We start from the raw sequence: 17950 nt of genomic DNA, 5'->3' as shown, positions 1-17950 counted from the left end.
TTTTCAAAGTATCTTGTTATTTCTGTTAAGAATTTTATGCTCATTATGCATTTCTTCGTGAAAAGAATCTGAGAAATCGGTATCACATTTTTTCATGTAGCTAGAAGGGAACAGACGTGACACGACACGTACTCGTCGGTGAATCGCTGTCTGACGCAATACGTAAATTTTTCCCTTAGATTTAAACGATCAGGACATTCTTTCTAACATTCTTTATCCATCGATATATTCCTTGTTATTCAAAGTATCTTCATATTTTTGCTTACAAATTCGTGCTCATTATACAACGTATAAATTTCTTTGTAAAAAGAATCTTAGAAATTGGTAAAAGATTTATTAATGTTTCGAGAAGCAAATAACGTGACGTTACACGCGTTCTCCTCGGTGAACCACTGTCTGACGCAATACGTAGATTTTCCCTTATTTTTACCAAAAAGTTTAACACACTTTAACTATCAGGATATTCCTTCCAAAGTTTTTTACCAATCATTCCTCCTCGCTTTAAAATACCATAATATTACTTTTCGCGTAAATTTTCGTGCTCATTGTTCATGGTAAACATTCCCTTATGCGAAGAATCTGAGAAATCAGTAAAAGATTTTCCTAATGTTACGAGAAGGAAATAAAAGTGACGTGACAGTCGTGACACGTACTCGTCGGTAAATCGCTGTCTGACCCAATACGTAGATTTTCCCTTACACTTAAACTATCAAGACATTCCTTCCAAAGTTCTTTATCAATCAACACTTCTCACAGTTCAAAATATCTCAGTATTTTTCCTTACAATTCCACGTTTATTTCGCGTCGTAAATTTCATCGTGAAAAGAATCTCATGAAATAAGTATAAAATATCCTAATGTTACCATAATTAAATAAACGTGATATGGCACATACTCTCGTCGGTGAACAATTGTCTGACACGATACACAGATCTTCCCTTGCGTCCACACTTTCAAACTCTAAGAAGATTCCTTCCAAAGTGTTTTATATCAACCATGAACCGTCCTCGCTTTTGAAAATACCTTAATATTTTCGCTACGAGTTTCATGTTTATTCTGCATCTTACATTTCTTCGTGAAAGGAATCTCGGAAATCGTTATAAGATTTTCTAATGTTGCGAGAAGGAAGCAAACGTGACGAGACACATACCCGTCGGAGAGAACCGTTGTCTGACGCGACAGGCAGCTTTTCCCCTACATCCACTCGTGCTCGGCACACTTAAACTATCAGCGACGTTCCTTCCAAAGTTCTGGTTGGTCGGGAGAGAAACAATGAGGAAGCTCGACTGTAGGGGAAATAGAGGAAATAGGGAACCATGCGAGAGTATGTACAGTCACTATAAACAAAAGATATTGGAAGAAAAGGCGTAGAAAAAAGGGGGAAACGAGATAATTAGCTGATAAGTGAATAAGAAGCAAACAATGAATTTGCGGTAAGAGGAGAGATGCCGAGTAGAAATCCCCAGAGTTATCCCTCTGTCACGAAGGGGCCTGAGTGGTTTAAAGGCTAAAACGCTTCAACTCCCCAAAACGTGCAGAGAAGTGAGCACGAGAATACGAGTTATCTTGTATACAAGCAACGCTATCACGTCGTGTAATCATTGTCTCGTTTGTACATATATATATATATATAGAGAGAGAGAGAGAGAGAGAGAGAGCTGAGTTCTGGCGAGAGCCACAGTGGTGCAAGGCTAAACTGCTTTGTTAACGTAACAAGGAGAGATTGGATTAATTGATAGGAAGCTACCAAAATCACGTTGGCTTACATTTTTATTTGACACAACTGAATTTTTACTCCTCGAATGTGGGTCGAGCTTCTGTTAAGGTATTTTCAGATAAAAAAAACACGCTTCTATTAGTATAAAAATTTGTTGAATTTTATCACGAAACATGAAAGCTTCGAAATTACAGATTATCGTAAGTATACAGAGCTACGTAATTTATTATTTTAAAAAACCCTAAAAATTAGGGTCAACACACGTGAATGGTTATCGTTCGAGCAGCATTAAATTTGTCGCAACGGGTGACTACAATTGGGGAAATTTCACGCGTTCCCCAATAATATTCGTAAAACGTTTTTCGAACGAGCAATCTCTATAGCTACAGAGGAGTGGCAATCGTTTTTTGCGATGCAATTGCACGTTTTACGACAACATTTGAATCATTTCTACCGATCGACGTTCGTAACTACGCGGCTGACAACCCCATGGCAACTCGATAATCCTGCATCGGGGCTTTATTAGTAATCTTAACGCATGTTCTCGTATGGTATATATTAAGTATATATACATATACGTAAGCTACGTGTATGGAATTCGAGTAAACACAGTCGTAGGATAAACAGACGTTGAAAGAATATAATCGGAGGTGCTAAAAGAGCAAAACTGCCATTCTTTTCCAAAGCTTCGTTCACTTCTTATCTCTCTTTATTGCCGAGACATCGGAGCTCTCATGAATAGAAATAACGTATTACGTATATGTAAATTTGGAATATTAGAGAAAAGATAAAAAAGAGAGAGAGAGAGAGAGAATCAGGAGAGAAAAATAAGCGTTGAGATACACGTTGATAGGAATAAAAGAATATTGAAGGTTATCAAGAAAGGTTGGAGGAATGTTGGACCAAAGTTTTGCAATAATGGACATGGCAAGAGTTTACCTATGGTGCTTCCGAAGTTTCTCATGATGAGAATTGTCAGATTCACCACCATCGGAGAGAGCCCTGGTGGTCTGTCTTGGCGAGGCTGGTGGTGTGTGTGGCGAGTGGGCTGTTAAATTCGTCTGTGGACTCAGAGGAGCTCCCATATTGCTAGGCTGAATTCCCAGCATGCAGTAGGGATCGCTGAAACCTGTATGAAACGTATTAAATAGTTTTCGTGCATTTGTACGATTAAACTATTTAGAGTCTCTCTGCTGTTGGAAGTAACGAGTCAGATCTCATTGCACGGTGTGATTAACGAGTGAATATATTTTCGATCGAATGTCAAGGCTCGAAAACTGGCCTTGAATCGGTATACCAACGTTGTTGTCACACACTTCATTAAATTATTGATCTCGCGATAGAACACAAAGAGCTCACCGTTAGCGTCCTTCGCCTCGAGTCCCTCCGCTTGGATGACCACCACGCTCAAGACCACGATGGGTGGCTACAATTTAAATAAAATACATTGTAATTTTGTGGTATTTATGAATTTTTGTAGAATTTTAATCGCAGAAAATTGCAAGCTCTAATTATTCATCGAGTGTTATTCTTTAATATTTTAGTTAATACTCAAAAAAAAAAGAATATATATATATATATATAGAAGCTGTGTCAGGGTTTTATCTAAAGAATCGCCAATGGTGAAAAATGCGAAAAAAAGGCAGAGGGGTGACGTAATGGGATTGGTGAAACCTTTTCTTCCGAAGCAATGTTAAGATACTGTCGATGTTGATCCTGTGGGACTCCAAAAGCGTCCTGTGCGTATCGATAAAGATCTTCCTTGTAGTGGGCGTATTGTCCGGTGCTAGCACCTACCGTATTAGCAATAGTGTAAAGCACTTCTATATACAGCTGCTCCATCTGCAAAACCACGCGAGGAAGAATTATTTCCGTCCCTTTCTCTCTTAAAGGTATACGACACGTGTTTCAGAAAATTATCCAACTTCCCTCTTCAATGTTATAAATTAAAACTTTTACTTTCCTATAAATCTCATTCGCATCGTTCGTTTTCAGTATTAATTAAAGTCTCGCTTGGAAAAAAGACACTTCCGTGCAATAATCAGGAGGCAAAATACGCGTGATTAAAAATTGCTGGATAACTCCTACCTATGGCTCTCTTTAATTGGAATTCCTCGATAGTGTGTTCCGTTTGAGGGTTAATATGTATTTTTTTTTTCATTGCAGCTGTACTTTCCACGAAATGCTAAAAAACCAATTTCATCATATTCGCTGGTTGTTGGTGCCGTCATCGTAGGATTACAACGACCGCACCATAAGGCAAAAAATAAACGTAAAAGCTTTTCACAATGAAAATATTAAATACACAGTTTTGCACTCGCTCTTAAATGGAAATTGTTGCTGATACGCATATACGAGCATGGGTTTTATCACGTGGGCTGTACACAACTTTCGAATTCGAAAGCACTTTAAGTAATTTATGATAATTCTATTTTGGAACATGGTCTATACAAATAATAAAACTAGGCGTGTTTGAGATTTCGCAAAGCTATCGTTACTCTGGTCAAAGTATAGAAAGACATTTTAGTAGCTCTGGATTAGCTTTATACTCTCTTACATATATATCAACGGTGGTTGGGTAGATTTTTCACTCGTAAATATTAGAGAAATACAGAACTGTCTTGGATATAATAAAGAGGATAAGAGGAAGAAAAATTGTATCTGTGGGAGTTTTCGGTTGGTCCCGATCGAGACAGGTCAGTGGAAGATGAAGAGGAGAAAGGGAAGTGGGGTAGGAGGATTATTCCGCATATTCCAAGTGAAGAAGCAAGTTGCTCCCATAACATAGCTCACAGTCCGCAGCCTACGCCAATTGCTGTTACATCAGTTTGAGGTCGGGTTGAAGTAACAAGCATCGCATAACAAGCGAGGAAATGGGAAACGCACGAGAAACGAAACGCCGATAATAGTTTCGGATAACTAGGTCATTTTCCTTCGGATTAAATCCACTGGAAAAAACCCACACCAAGTCGCGCATTTTCTCAAAGATTCTTATACAAATTATTACGAGACAAAATCATTATTACTCGGACAGATACATATGAAACTCGAATCAAACAAATAAATAGCGAAGGAAGAAATTGCATTGTGTACGATAAGAGAATGCACGACTGCAATATAATAGAATATTTTTCTATGTGTACCGCTGCGGTACTACCGAGATGATGAAACGTCTGGCTGTATGTTTTCTAGAAATCTTTCAAACGATCTCCGCTATATTTCAGTGTGCAGTGGTCTATAGAAATCATAGACCAAACGTACACGAAGAATAGCTCATAAAATAGTAGTTGAACAAGTTGGTTGTATAGAGTTGGCGCAACTTACGTTAATGGTCTGACTTATTAAGTGCACGCATACCTAACTAGTGTTTAAGCTGAAGTTTCTTCAAAGCGCTAGGCCTCTATACCTGATTCAATAATCGACACTGTGTGTTGTGGGGAGTAGAAAAATAAGTAAAGTTATAATATAAGTAGAGAGCTGTTTTGTTGTTTTGTTTTTTCCCGAAAGCCTTGAGACTAAAAATATGAATGTATCGACAACGATGGTGAATAAAGTTGATACCTCTTTTTTGGCTAGGCGGTAAGGTTGTGGAGAAACAAAGTTTGACTCTCTGGACGGTGAAGGCGGCTCTGCAGCTCGAGCCTCGGCTTCTCGATGGACCATGAGCCTTCTGTTTTCTTGTTTCCATGACAATGCCTCGAAACTCTCGAAAAACGATCCATCGGTTTCCTGAACGCTGTGAACAAATAGATTTTTCTTTTAGTCTCGTTGCAGTCGTTCGTTCGTGCGCGTAATCAGCTTTAATTCTAGCTAATCGACTTAAACGTTTTGCAAAGTTTATAAGACGAAATCGGTGCAGGGGGCGGTCCGAGCTTCAACACACATTCGTACCGTATGCGTAATAGCTTTTGAATGTTCCATAATACCCGTATGGAAACGTCGCCCTGCAAATTGTACACTGCTAATTGCCTAGGCTTATGCCATAGTGACGTGTTTACTTTAACATTTCGCAATGTTTCTCTTTCTATCGATTAGCGTCGGAGCTCTGCTCGACTCTCTTCGCCGTACAACGAGTCTACGCGAGGAACAAAATGTGATTCGACGTGGAGCAAAAAGCAGAGGGAAAAGAAATCGAAAGCAATTTTTTTGTCGTTCGCGAATACAATAAGCGTGAAATTAGAAAAGTTGATCTACGAATCTAAAAAATGGCTGCAAAAAAGTTGAAAGCTTTTGTGGTTTTATTCTGAGATTGCAGCTACTAAGCAGTGGAGTGGAGAGAAAAATTGTGGAATAATAGGACCGCGCGATGCCCGCCAGACATCATCGTTAGCTCATTAAGATACAGAGGGGGATGGACATTGTGGGAAACTCTTTTTACAATTACAATTTCATCAATTTCAGCGCTACGTTGTATCAAAACATTTCAATTGTGACCTTGACGAAACTTTCAAATAAGATTTTTACACGAAAAATGAAAATTTACTCAAATTCATGGGATATTTTAGTACAGCTATTGTTGGAAGATTCGAAAAAAAAATGCACGCTCGCGCCAGTCAGTGAGAGAGGAAAGCTTGACGTAGATATTTCACATTGTATATTCCTTCGTGATATAAAATGCTAGCTGCTTCCCACACTTGCAAAATAATTTGCTTCTGTAATAGCTGTAGTGTAAAATTATTGTTTACCTTACTATATTATCCTTAATGTTAACTTTGCTACGCAAGGTAAAATATTCTGAAAAATTCTGCAGCAAAAAGTGCCAGAAGATGGACACGTAGCAAAGGTAAATAATTGGATAAGAGTGTCAACTACTGATAAAAATAGTGAAACGAAAGAAATTCTTGCAGGAGAGCACACTTAAAATTCTAAAAATGTATAATCCTCCATCACGTTGATTATTCGCGTGGAAAGCTGGTGTTTTGCTTGGTTGGCGTTTGGCCGTCGGCACCGCACGGCAATTTCTGCTACTGAGCCGCCAAGTAGGCTCAACAAGTGAACGTATGCTTCATTCAAGAGCGTTTTAAGCGAGATAATATTTGCCCTTTCCCATGCACCTTTTTATCTCACCAGTCATAATTTAATAAGCTTAATTCCTGATGGTCGTAAATATTTTGCAATATTAACATTCCACGTGAATATAAGTGTCGAGGGAATAACTAATTGCTCGCCTCGTTTTCATCTCTAATTCTGGAAACATTGGACAAATATTGACGGAGTCTTAAACGAAATCTCTCGCGACTGTGCACACCGCTCGAAAAATTGGGTTGGAAGCTTCATTACGAGATAAGAAGGTAGAGTATATATATAGCGAAAGGGGCAGCTACGTGTCGCCAGTCTGCCATCGGTGTCTAGGTCGAGCGAGCTCTTTGAATGCTAACAGGTAGTCTCGCTGGTATATGATCGATCTGGGTCACGATACCCCAAGCTTTCAAAGATGTATCTGTCGAGGGAATTCCTGTAAGAGCTGCGGAAGAGAGCTCCCCAACATTAATGCTTTCTTGCACCGATATAACCTGCCTAGGCTCGTATACGTACAAAGATCTCTATACGAACGCTTTCAGTAAGAATACACGCGCCTATTGCAAAAATTCCCATAAAACTTTCAAACGTGCAAAATGAAAAGTTTAAAAGGAAATACTTTTACGATAAAAATCCACGTAGTTTGTCTTACTTGCGAGCAGCAGTTGCGTACTCTGATATTATGCCGTACATGCAGACCAATTTAGAGACAAGTGGCCTCGGGAAGGGCAAAGGGGTAGTTGGAAACTGTTAGGAATCGATTGTGGAAGTTTGAAAGGGAGGCCTAAGGGGCAGATAAGTCGAAAGAATGGACGAACTGGTGAATAGGCGAATGATGCGTGTTTCCAACGACGTTACTCCTTTTCGCCTTGATCTTTGGCCCTTTCAGAATCGTTGCTCTCAATTTTCACGAGAACGTCCGAGCACCGTGGCACGCGAGTCTGCACGCTCAGCTCGAGATGATCCTGCCCATTTTCGAAGGAATAAATTTCCTTTTGTCCCTGAGATATATAGCAGCGGTTCTTTTTCAGTCGGAGCGTACGCTATGGATGATGGGGTGTAGTTGGAAGGCGCGCGCGAGTCCCCTTCCCCCCTCCCCCTCCTGCTACGACGCATTGTGGCGCTCGATAAAACACGCTGAAGGAACTCACGAGGGCCATTGAACCTAAGGATTACCCTGCCTGACCCCTTTTCTACACTTCCCCCTTTACACCACCTTTCCTTTTCCACTTATCCCATAGTCCTCCCTGTCCTGCTTGCTCCTATTCGAACAGTGATATATGTCAATGACTTATCGAACACACGCATTCACAAGCGGTACAATAGCTGCTTCCCCTTTTTTCTCCATCGAAATTTCCCCTACACGTACACCAATATGTTTATCTTCAATTTTCCCACGTCCCCTCTATTCGAGTTTATCTCGTGTCCTGTCTTTTCAAACGTGGAATAAAAAAGGAGAGCGAAAGCTCTCGGACTTGATCTTCTTTCAGGGATCCTCCTCCTGTCGAATGGCACAAGAAACTTACTAAAGAGGATATTAAACCTTTGAATAGGTTGCCGCAAGATTAACCGCGAACTGCTGGCCAAAGAGAGAGAGAGAGAGAGAGAGAGAGAGAGATACGGATATAGGAAAGGTGGAGAAAAAGGGTAAAAGAGACGATGTCGCTTTAAAGAAGAGTGAGCTTGATAGGTTAAGAAAGGAGAATATCGGATTATTAATAGAATTCTCTGAAAGCAATGAAATCCATTCGTTTGCATTTGACAATGACAAACTCTGCTTCCGACACTGCGGCGATTCCGCTCTCTTAGCCAAACCATTACATAAGCAATTCCACTGTAATTAACGTTATTAACAAACTGTATCTTTTCCACGAGTTAACCTTCACCCCTTCTCTCGCTCCCTCTACCTTGCTTCTTCAGCCTCCTTCTACCCCCCCCCCCCCCCCCGCCCTCCTCCTAAAAGCATAGCGTGTCTTATAGAAAGCGTCGTTAATCGCTTTTCAAGCCTCGACGAATATCTCGAAAAATCGAATTAAAATACGAGATACAAGAAGGCAGTGAAAATGTTAGTTATTTGACGCTAATGTAGAATATGATGAGTCTGGGGAAGCATAGCACGAGTGTCTACTTGAAAATCTTGGAGTAACTTAAAGAAGTTAGAGCTTCATTTGAGAAAGTCACTGAGAAGTTGGGACGTTTATACATTCTACAAGATTTAACAAGCCCACCACTCGCGACACAACCTCAGCTTCAGCTTCAGCTTCAGCTTTGGCCTCTGAGTTCCTCCCCCTCGCGCCTCCACCCCTGCTTCGTCGTACCATCAGTTACCCCCCTCGCCCTCCCCCACCCATACTTCACTCGTCCTCCACTACCACCTCCCACCCCTTACCGCCCGTTGTCCTTGTTTCCTCTTCCCCATTCCCACCTCCTCCCCCCTCCCTTTCGCTTCAAAGACCACCTTCAACAAGCACGTGCAAGTACGAGCTAAAAAATAATCAACGAATTTTCAACTTTTCGAGCATCCAACGCTTGTTAAACGTTTCAAGCTAAACACCATTGACAAACGTTGGCATATATACATATACATATACTTTAATATTCGTACGCCCTGCATCAGCTACTGCAGAAATAGAAAGAATGAATCCTTTGAAATTATACACGTCCATTCGTGCATCTCCGGTCGGAAGGTTTATCTGCATACAGACAACTGCCGGGAAAACCTTTACCTACCGCTTTTATAACCCTCGTTAAACTCGCCATTGAAGGCATAAAAGACATTTTTAGAGGCTTTGTTGGGATCCGTCAAAGATTCCAGGCCCCTGATGAAAATTTAACCTTTTGTCACCCATTCGCCATTTGACTCCCTCGACACGATCGATTATGGTTACTTAACGTTTTATCCGATCTTCGTTTCTTCTCCCTTTAACCGCGTGGCTTTAATACACCATTCTATTTGGCGTACCATCAGCAAGATGATTAGAGAAATGTAAAACGATTACTCGCTCGTGGTCACAACCGGTATCACATTAATTCTGCGTTGTGCCTGTAATTCACGTAATATTGCATACACGAGCGGTGTAAGCTTAAGAGTAATTGAACAAAAAGCGCCAAAGCATTCGATTGACGCTTATGGCCAAATAAATTGGTAATATTGGCAGTAAATTCACAGACGATTACACAGCCAGCCAGCTACACGAATTTTATACGCTAATAAGAGATTACGAATCCAGTACACCAATGGCAAGTCTATATATACACACAACGTTATTACATATACGTGTGCAATTAATTCGAAGGTCGCGACTGAATGGAGGGAAAATAAAAAAGCCGATGATTAAGCGCTGAATGAAATCAACGCGAGTCACGCTCGAAACGATAAATCAACATCGAATAGTTTTCAAACGATGTTTTCTTTCCTTGAAGAGGGTCAAAGAGGCGAAATGTGTCGACAAGTATCGCGCGTGCGTTGAAATTTTCACTCGACCCTCGTTTCGCTCTATGGAAAACCTACTGGTTGACGATGGTAGATCGATGCTTTGCATCTGTATATATATATATATATATATAGTCCTTCATGTGTGTATGCTCAGGAAACCCGCGCGTGCGTTTCTGTGTGTGTGTGTGTGTGTGCAAAGGCCCGAGAGAAGGTATTCGTAACACGTCGTGGCCTTAATTGCAAATTAGGATAGAAGCGATATTGACTTGGCCAGTAGCCAGATGATTTTTCAATGGCAAAGATTAAACGATGCGAAGACAGCTACGAATCAATAGGATCGACCGAGTGGAAATAAGCGACGCGAAACGGAACGATTACGCGCAATAATCCACAACGTAACTAACTGCCAGAGAAGGAGGAACGAACGAGAGAGCGTAACGAGAAAATCAATTTCACGGGAATAAAATTGTATACACCGTGGTCCCTTTAATCTTTAATTGTGCTGCTCGTCGCGACTTCTATATATATATATATATATATATTTATTCTCCTTTCTTATATACACATTTCAAACATCGATGCTGAAAGGGTGAGGAAGAGCTGCGAAATGGCAAATAATAGCGATACTGTCTGACGGATATGATGGATCTACATTATAATCGTACGTGGATATGGAACACTATATTTTATATTCCAGGAACTATAACCAAACTTACTCACTGGCAAAAATAAAATCGTATACGTCGTGGTCCCTGTAATCTGTAACTCTGTTCACGAACTCTCATACTTTTTTTCTTCCTTCTACTGCAAGTATGGATGTTGAAACGATGATGAAGAGCTAAAAAATGGGAAATAACACCGATACTGTCTGACGGATTTGATGGATGTATATTATAATCGTAGGTGAGTATGGTGTATATACATATACTGTTTTATTTCAGAGAGTAACCAAGTTTATATCGACTTGCGATATTTTACACATACACACACACACACACAATGAGAGTATTTAATTGGATCTCGACGAAAACTTAACGTTCCAGAAGTTTCTAGCGAGTGAAAGTTAAACGTGTGATAATAATTGTGTTGTTTATGTGGGAATGATAAAATTAGCGATGATCGTGGTAAATCTCAAATCGAACATTTATTGGGCTGAACATTTCTCGTAAACAGAATTCTATGGACATCCATGAGTAGCTGTTTCTCATCTAATTATGCCAGACGCGCTCGTATCGATCCATTCAAGGGCTCGAGTCTGTACAATAGTAGCCTAGCTCGTATAAACGCATTTCAAATTACGAGTAGTGTACAGGTGCGAACTGCGAGGTGCCAGACTCACGCTATCTAGTACTTCCTTTCCTAGGTTCCCACCCCCTCCCCTCCAGTTCACATTGTATCTGTACACACACAGACATACATTTCTCGTTTTACACTAAAATTCATTCTCCTGCTTCTGCATGCCCCTTTCCTTTTCGTTTACTCAGCCTATATATATATATATATACCTGATTAAATGCGAAACGTTTCAATGTTCAACGTAATATCCCCTCGTAATGGGATCGCTTTAAATACAAATGTTACCCCATTTCCATTTAATTGGAAAATAAGATATCAACAGCAGTTAGAATGATCCAAAGTGTATAAATGACGAAGACACGAGGATAAAATGTTGTGTCGCAATTTCTTTTTGTTAAACAAGTAAATTAAGTATTTCAAAAGCTACGAGTTTTCCAGCGGAAGGTTTTATTCCTTTTGCAAAAGCATTTTGAGCAACAGAATTTTTCATATAAATACTTCTACAGTTTGTTTAATTGTTTTATTTGTTCAAGCTCGTATATATATATATATATATATATATATACACCGAGAAGAAGGAAACACAACGAACGTTGGGAAACTCCAGTTATTTAAAGGTAAATTAAATTGGAAGGACAAAAAGGCTTTTAAAAATGGATGAATTTGAGCACAAAGTTGGAGTTTGATTGCGATTTGCGTATAATAGAAGCTTGGTGTGATACCAGAAATAAAAAGGGTTTATCGTGTCGCTGGGTGGTATGCATATATACAAGCTCTCCTGGTTGTATGCAAAAGTTGAAGTTGAACGAGGGTTGAAGTAAGCTCGTATTATGCTATAGTACGTCGCGCGGCTCGTTTCGAAAAATAGAAAGAGCAGCCGTAGCTTACTCCGTGGCTACATTTGATTCATTGCAATCCGCTTAACTTCTTTTTCACACTTTCCATATATACATATAATATCTCGGTCGAGCGTAGCACGTATCCTCTTCCTTGGAAAGAAAAAATCGTCGTATAGGTGAAAGAGTCTGCGGATAATAAATAATACGTCGTAGAATTTTATTTTTCCTCGACCTCGACTCTCCCCTCCGCTTTCCCCCTCTCGACAATTCTCCATAATACGTATACCACTGACCGGCCAATCACCGTTTTCTATATAGACGATCCTTTTCCTAGGAATTAAATAAAAGTGGCGGAAGCTTTTATCGTAATCTCCACCGGTGATAAGCCTAAGTTCGTTTCCTCGCGGGGGAATTAATTCGAGCATAAACTGCTTTTCTACTTCTGCCTGCGGATAGTTACATTCTCGGAAAGAGCTGCAATGAATTTTCTACATTTTGCCCCAGCTTTACCAAGAGCACGCGAGGAAACCCAATACCGAACAATATGCAAATGTGGAGGAAGAGCGAGTTGATATATCCGGGGAAATACGTATCAATTGGGATGTTGGAAATTCTAACAATTTATGATGATAGAGAAGAAATTTATTAAGAAAAAATGATTCGAGGTAAGAAGTAGTCTTAATGGAAGATAAGGAGTGTCTTATCATATATTTCTTTCGTGGAAAATTCTTGGAGAAATTCAGCTGAGACTTACATTTTGAGGTGAAAACTCGTGCAGGGTCACTTAAGATTCTAAAAAAGTATTCGTGGAGCGTAGAGTGGAATCAGCACTCGTACTCTCGGAACATTTATCAAACACGTGAGCCACTGGCAATTTCGCCGCAAGGCCTCTCACTGATACTAATATCAAGTGACTGAGCATAGTGGTCAAAAGATGCCAGTTCAAATAAAACACTTTAAAAACGGTAATCTATACTAAACTATTTTATGAAGCAGTATATATGTAACATGAAAAAAAAATCCTTCTCCCCTTTTCACTCTTATTTCAAAATTTAACAACACACTCTTTTTAAGAACATGACCAATAAATCAATAATAACGCTACTTTTGGATAAAAGGAATCTACAAATTATGCACTTTGTGATGCAAAATATATTACGAGAACAATCAAATTCAAATGTGTCTGTATAACAGTATGTATATGATATCGATATTGGCTAAAATTTTGCTATAACATTGTAAGACTGTAACATTTATCTCAAGAGATATTTCGGTATTGGCAAAATCGATGAATATCGTGAGAATTTTTCGACTGGCAAAGATTCGCGAGAATCCCCAAGTCTATTTTATGAGTGTCTTTGATTTGTGGAGAGTATATAGAGGGGCTTCCACTGGCTAGTATAGTTGAGACTGAAAAGGCATTGAAAAAAACGATGGCCTTGGGAGGGAAGAAACCGAAGATCTGCTCCCAAGAGGAATACTGCAGGATTCTTACTTCTTAGAAAACATTTCACCAAATCGTAAAGTCGTCGCTGTACTTTGATATCACTGGTATCGCGTGTGATAAGAGAATCTTCAATCACACGCTGCCTAAGCCGAGTCGAGCAACGACTACTTTTAGCCCTCCACGACCTGTTGATATTGCTTCTTTTATATTCCTATACAAACTTTCTTCATCAAAATTAGGCCAATGTCACTACATAGGACTAAAAACGAAACGCGTCACAGTGCTTGGCTCGAAACTACAGTCGAGTCTCTTTGCCATAAATCTCCCAAACTTGGAGTTGGACAAAATTACAAATTAGCGCAAAGAGTTTCGAAGCGTGGTAATTGGTTTTGAAAATACCCTGAAAACTCTCGGAGCATTCAGTGAAAAATGGTGACACGGCCAATAATATCTCTGTACTGTTAGCAGTTATAAAAATTTTAGTCGAAATCCACATAGAATATTTAGGCAGATATATAGGTGCTTAGTCGTGCAAATTGAAAGTCCCTCCCATCCAGATTTTCCATGACTGCGTTAAACATGATATTCATCAAATATTGCACTGATATTCTTTACTACCGTGAACAATAATTTTTCATCGCTCGTATAATAATTAATCCGACTATAACAATAGGTCATCACAGTGGTAGTTAAACTTCAGTTCTAGTTACACTAATGGTTTTTAACGATAAATTACCCTGAAACTCGAGTCTACTTTTGACAGTGAAGGTACACCATCTTGCATTAATCAAAGCAATGTCGTACTTTCTCGTCCTAAAGAAAAATAATGATCAAAAAGCTCGCATATTTTTAGATTGGATCCTGTAAATTCTGAGGGATCCTCGGAGATGGCTTTGTGTGAAATGCAAGTACGAAAAGTTTGTTTGGAATTGCTCGCTATTATACACATAGTTTTATAGAGCTGCTTGAAATTCCCTTAGCTTATATGTATATCTATATATATATATATATATATATATATATATATATATATAAACGTACAAGAGCAAGTAACAGAACGGTTTAAAGTTATTCCGCTTGTAGAGCAGTTGTCCTGGTAATCACGAAACCACCTCGTTTAATCGTGTCTTATACAGAGAGCTTAAAGCTAATGGTGTGAGCTAAAGGAATACAGATAAGGTCAAATGCCATGTACAACAATGATATAGCATAGATCGTCGAGGAGCAAGCAATAAATTAATTGGTCGAGTATAGGATTAACGGCTTTTATCAACACAAAAGTAAAATCTGTGTTCCCAGCCTCCACAAGCAAAGATCATCATCAACCTACTTACATTTATATTAAACGTAATAAGCAACAAAGCAAACTGTACGTATTTAGTATACCCAATGCATAGAAATCTGACATTTTCTCAAGTCTCCATATTTTTCTCTGCATGCCAGGTGAATCGAATAGCTCTCAGTGGTACTGCATCGAAGTTTTATGAGAGACACCAGTACCAGCTCCAATTCCTCTACAAGATTCATGTAGCTATACCATACTTATACACATACATTTTACTGTAATTCAGTTTTTATTTCTTTATACGTTGGTTTTAGTAAGAGATAATAACTACAATACTTTCTGCATGATATAATGCTGTAATACCATAAATACCCCCTCCATTACCCCTTCCTCCCTTTCAGATCAGACGATTTCGATCTCCAGAGAAATAAGAGTTATAATGAGATCGAGAGTCAGGGAAAATCTCATTTTGTCAAATAAAAGCGTTTCTATACGAAGGAAGCATAGGTTCTCTTATTTTCCGAAGGGTAATTTCATAGAGACGTAACGTAAAGAATCCGCAGTGATTCGAGACGCAAGGTCGACTCTGCGGAGGTGGCTTCTAAAAGCATCATTGGACTTGGGTAGAAGGGAGGGATGGAGAGGAAGATGGAGCTATGGGAGAAGTGGAAGGGGATGATGGAGAGAAAAAAAGTGGAAAGGAGGAGAGTGTGGAGAATCTGAAAAGACACTTACCCGGAAGTGGCCTGAATGTCAACGTCTGGCCAGGAAGGTCTTCGCTTGCAGAACATGAGAGGTGGACGTTCGGAGGCGCTTCGACGAAAGGAGCCGGCCCTCCTGGGGGAAGTCGATCCCCCAACCCCTGAGCCAGAACCTGCAGCCCCAATCCCAACTCCACTCCCCGCTGCTGGATGTACCGTTAAGCTGCCACCGGAAGTACAATCCAGCGTCCGACGTCTTGTTGACAGTGTATGGGAAGCGGTAGTTCCTGGTGGAGGCACCACCTGCAAAATGTCCATCAACCAATTTCCCTCCCTCTCTCTCTCTCTCTCTCTCTCTCTCTTACCCTTTTTACTATACCGGATGGCCTACCAACTATATAGCCAACCCTATCGATTCGAATATAGTATGAATATAATATTATAAGAAAAAAGTTCACGTACTATTTTTAAATCTAACTTTTAATGAAAAAGTTATCGTGGATTAAAAATTGCTTGGTTTGACACTTCTTATTGGCAAAGCAATCCTCCGATCTCCTTCTATTGATCAAACTTCGATAGAATGCTACTCGTGTGTCAATATACGAAGTCTCGAATGAATTAATTTTTAGTACTTAATCATTTCTTCGCTAATACTTATATATATTAATAACATGGCACAAGAAGCGTTGACTGATATTATTCATACCATCCTAATTTATACATTTGACTATGGTTAACCAGCCACTCGGTATATTTGACATCGCCCGACGTACCTTCGGGAAACCATGAGGCGTTGTGGTCTGTACACTATTGCCACACGAGGAACTTCCCTTCCCAGTACTTCCGGTAGAGTCCTCGCGGTTGAAAGAAAACCGCTTAGGACTCAGGCTCAAATTCGCCACACTGTCGCTGACATACTGCTGCAACGAGTTGAAGAAACTCATCTTCACAAATCCTCCGCAGACTTTCACCTCGGAAAAAACGCAGTTTTCAAGCGAAAATCGTCATCCTCGAGCATTTATTTGATCAACGGTTGTTCTCCAAGCACGTTAATTCGATTGCCATAGAGGTGACAGCACGATGCGTGCGAATGCTTATGGAACTACCGTGAGAAGTCAACTTTAGCCAATAAATAACGAACGATCTATATTATTAACCCCCATCTGCAATTTCATCGGTTTTCCACTACCTCTGTCTATTTGCACACTCCCACTGCATCGGACCAATACCACTTCCGGTTACAAACCGTTTCGATCCATCGTCCAATTGTAAATCGCTGCCACCTGGAAAAATAAAATGGTCCTTGTTAATTTTCCTGTTAATTTCTACCATGAATAATGATCAGAAAGCAACGAGTGACAGTTTCATTTGAAGTGACAGCTATACATACACTTGGAAGGATGACATAGCATACACGCGTAAGGCGAGATAATCAAGAGAGATGTACAGGCTTTAATTGTTTCATTGACGTTAAAGAGCCAGGTATGAAGTGGGCCTTAGCTAGCTTAAAGATAAATAATCTTATTAGAGAATCCATTATAGCTGACTCGAGTAAGAAAACAGTGGAGCGAAGCTGCTCGATTACCACTCGTTACTCAGCTTTTAGTAATACTCTCGCTTATCGCTGCGTATATATAATATATATATATATATAGAGACAAATACTCAAAATTATCTATGAGCGTCAAGATGAAATTTTACTCACTTCGCTCTTTCAAGACGTTTAACTTCTTCACTCGAGTATCAATATAGAACAAAGTTTTCTGTAATTTTTTTATTCGTGCAAGATAATAACTGGACTACTCGAAACTTGGTGCTATACAAACAGCTAAGAAACTTTGGAAAAGACGATTTGCCAGACGTGAAAAAAGGAGCTATTGTTGGGAAAAAAATATGTATAATACAGTAGCTCACCATGGTACATCAAGCATGGATGAGGTTTTCAAGCAATACATCAAACAAACTTTAATATTCTCACGAAACTTTATTACTTTTATGGTAATAATTTTTCGAGTTTAGTAGTCGCTGGGTGGTGGTTTGAGGGAAGCCTCTCTTTTTTGACCGTATAGTAGCATAAATAATTGTATTTATGTATAGTAATTACTGCTCTTTAGCTAATCTCTCCCTGGTTTCAATATAATTATTATCGTGCCTTCGAAAAATGAAGCAACCCTTTCAGTCTTTTATTGTTAAAAAAATTAGAAATAAATT

The 17950-nt window shown here is 39.5% G+C and overlaps 1 protein-coding gene across 3 annotated transcripts in view; it reads right to left on the bottom strand.

The window, feature by feature from the left end:
- The window catches only part of unc-13-4A (BAI1 associated protein 3), a 49936-nt gene that overhangs the window by 18568 nt on the left and 13418 nt on the right, over nucleotides 1-17950 (bottom strand). For all 3 annotated transcript variants that reach the window (XM_066736331.1, XM_066736332.1, XM_066736333.1), the window contains exons 2-7: nucleotides 16513-17022; nucleotides 15774-16042; nucleotides 5278-5452; nucleotides 3391-3558; nucleotides 3076-3142; nucleotides 2656-2845 (exon numbers count right to left, since the gene is read on the bottom strand). In XM_066736331.1, coding sequence (XP_066592428.1) covers nucleotides 2656-2845; nucleotides 3076-3142; nucleotides 3391-3558; nucleotides 5278-5452; nucleotides 15774-16042; nucleotides 16513-16683 — 1040 coding nt within the window. In that variant the 5' untranslated portion in view covers nucleotides 16684-17022. The remainder of the gene's footprint in view (nucleotides 1-2655; nucleotides 2846-3075; nucleotides 3143-3390; nucleotides 3559-5277; nucleotides 5453-15773; nucleotides 16043-16512; nucleotides 17023-17950) is intronic.

The sequence above is a fragment of the Prorops nasuta genome, unplaced genomic scaffold (assembly GCF_024137725.1).
Source record: "Prorops nasuta isolate Cenicafe-Biocafe unplaced genomic scaffold, Cenicafe_Pnas_1.2 PNAS00015, whole genome shotgun sequence".
NCBI lineage: Eukaryota > Metazoa > Arthropoda > Insecta > Hymenoptera > Bethylidae > Prorops > Prorops nasuta.
This window is presented reverse-complemented; position numbering and strand designations above follow the sequence as displayed.